This window comes from Pundamilia nyererei, unplaced genomic scaffold (genome assembly GCF_000239375.1).
Source record: "Pundamilia nyererei isolate P.nyererei 1_Seehausen unplaced genomic scaffold, PunNye1.0 scaffold00169, whole genome shotgun sequence".
Lineage (NCBI taxonomy): Eukaryota > Metazoa > Chordata > Actinopteri > Cichliformes > Cichlidae > Pundamilia > Pundamilia nyererei.
In genome coordinates, this window is record NW_005187570.1 from 172,986 (window position 1) to 175,761 (window position 2,776).

General features: G+C 41.2%; 1 protein-coding gene across 6 annotated transcripts in view; it reads right to left on the reverse strand.

The window, feature by feature from the left end:
* Positions 1-2,776, reverse strand: part of plch2a (phospholipase C, eta 2a) — a 148,015-nt gene that overhangs the window by 14,708 nt on the left and 130,531 nt on the right. For all 6 annotated transcript variants that reach the window (XM_005745862.1, XM_013914072.1, XM_013914073.1 and 3 more), the window contains exons 14-17: positions 2,626-2,714; positions 1,471-1,653; positions 1,173-1,280; positions 582-706 (exon numbers count right to left, since the gene is read on the reverse strand). In XM_005745862.1, coding sequence (XP_005745919.1) covers positions 582-706; positions 1,173-1,280; positions 1,471-1,653; positions 2,626-2,714 — 505 coding nt within the window. The remainder of the gene's footprint in view (positions 1-581; positions 707-1,172; positions 1,281-1,470; positions 1,654-2,625; positions 2,715-2,776) is intronic.

Sequence of the window (2,776 nt, forward strand, 5' to 3'; positions counted from 1 at the left end):
GCACCGGTATCGGATAAAACCTAAACGATACCCATCCCTAGTTACGACCCGTCTCAAAAGCCGCAACATAAATAAGGAGACAAACACCAGATTGTAGGTGAGAAGAGGTTTTAATCCTAAAATGCATAGCAGGTTGGCTAACATGGCTGGTACCACCAAGGCAAGGCTAGTGAGGCTTCCTGAAAGCCTGCCTCAGGTATCCTTTTGTCCACACCTGGTCAGGTGTGGTCAATTAGCAACAGCTCAACCCACTGAAGAGATTGGGGGCTGCAGAGGGACGTAACATTAATTTAGAAGTACATATAAAAGATAAATGATCAGGATTATAAATCGAATCGAAACCTTGTGAATTTGAATCAGTTGTAGAAATCAGTGGTGATACCCAGCCCTACAAATACCCATAGAACAGCAAATAGCTTACATTGGCCTGCCCATAAATCATTCAGACTAAAAGTAAGGCGCCTTCTCTGCAAAAAGACATTTTGAGGAGGTGCTGCTTGTAAGGATGATTACAGATTTATCCCATATTCATTCAGTTCAACGTGGAAGTTCAATCCTATAAATCTAGTCTGTGGTCCTACCTCTCCTCGGTCTCCCAGCATTGAGTCTTTGGGTTTGGGCAGCTGTTGTCCACTAATGACCTTTAACACCAGCTGTTTCTTCATCTGACCAGGAATGGGGTCTTCCACGTTGGGGTTAAAGGCATCTGCAGTGGGTAAAATGATTACACTCTACTTGTGATTTTTCACTTATTGTAATAAAATGACAACTGTCAACCACTTCAACTATGAATTTTTTAAACTTTATTTTGTGATATTATAAAAAGCAGGACACACACATCCAGTCTGAGCCTACCTGGTTCTCTACACAAAACACTGGAAAACTCAAGTGAACTAAAGAACAGTAGAGGAGAGGGAGAGCATTAAATAAACTAAATACTGAAAAATTAGAAGCAGTTAGGGACCTGCTCAGTTAAAAACAAACAAACAAACAAACATGGAAAGATGCACAGCCTCTTTAATTCTTCTTCTTGCTACATGTCCTGTACAGTTATGGATGATATCTCTTTCTCCATCTTCCTCCACTCTCACATTAACCAAAAATAAGCATCAAAACTAATGAAAGGCAATGAAACTGATAACACACTGAAAAATGACAAACTAGTGAAATACCTTCGCTCATGAAGGCCGGTTTGAGGATGTAGCCACAGTTGCCATTGCTATAGAATTTGGCTCTGTTGAGTTGGAGGACCCGGCCTTCAGACTGGTAGTTGAGTGCAACTGAAATCAAAGCATTTCACTTCATTGTTCATAGATTGGAAACCTTTAATATGCTAGGTAACAACCACTGAGGGAAAACCAATTGGCATGCACCTACATTAGTTTAGTCATGACAAACTGAAAGCATCCCTCATAATCTGCTATTACACTAAATGTTTGGCCATACTGAATATAGTTTCAACATTCATACCAAGCTGGCACCCAGCATTCCAGAAGGGCTGAGGGTTGAAGTTGGAGGAGTCCACACGGTACGAGGAAGGATAGATGCGGGACAGCTGCCGCTGGTTGAACTGAATGAAGGACGATGCTTTTTGCTGCATCACCTGGTGGGCTTTAGTCTCACTCAGAGATGACACCTGCCAGCCACAGTTAGCTGCCAAGGATAGCACAGTTTTCTTCCTGAGGCTCAAAAACTTTCCAAGTAAAGAAAATGCAGTAGTAGGTACATTGCACTTATAGTTAGGGATGGGAAACTGAGAACTGGTTTTTGTAGAGAACCAGTGGTTCAGTTCCTTGGAATTGTTAGACTGCTTGCCTTTTGATCTCAGTTCCACTTACACTTCAGTTCATGTGCAGGAAGAGGAAAATCACAACATGGTGCACCGAGTGCATACGGACATTTATTTTATTTTTACTGCGCAAAGGATGCGAGTGCATAGAGCACAGAAGAAACTGCATTATGCTGCTAATATAACTTTGGCTAAGCTAGCCAAAAACCAAGAGTGATGTTAAAGCTGCCGATCACAGCCCAGCAGCCAGACCTTCAACTTCAACTGGTAAAACCAGCAGTGATGAGCAGTTAGGCTGCAGCCTCAGTTGCTACCTGTTCATGTTTCTACTGTAGAATCACTTTGCCCTGGTTTTCATTTCTGCATGCTATCAACAAAATAGCTTTAGGATAGAGATTTGTGTCGGTGTGTGGGACTGTAGCGTATAGCTTTATACTGTTAAATAGTAATGAAGAGTTTCACAGGAAAGTAATGTATTGAGTAGTGTAATAAGTTACTTTTCTCTGGGAGCAATTAAGTAACATGCTGCATTACTTTTAAGAAAGGTGTTCTGTGTAATGCATTCATTTTTTGAGTAAGGACCAACAACAAAGAGTGGAACTACCTCCAACATGCACAGATATTTGACCTCACAGCAAGCAATGAATTTATACAAATGTAATCCCTTTGACATGCTGCTTAGCAATGGTTGACTCTCAAAGCAGAGCCAACAAGAATCGATAAGAGAACTGATAAATAATCAAATCGATAGCTGATAATGATCAATTCCCCATCCCTACTTATAGGGCACTGTCACCATAAACTAAGCTTTGTGCAGTGAAAATACATTTGCTAACCTTGTGCTTCGATGTCATAGAGACCCACAGACCGCGTGTATTTGACTAGATCTGACAGAGCTCTGGACAGCTTCATGGTTTTCTTCTTTCTGTAGAATAGACAAAAGACAAAAGGTGACACATGTGTGGAAACAGCTGGCAAGATAAGGAA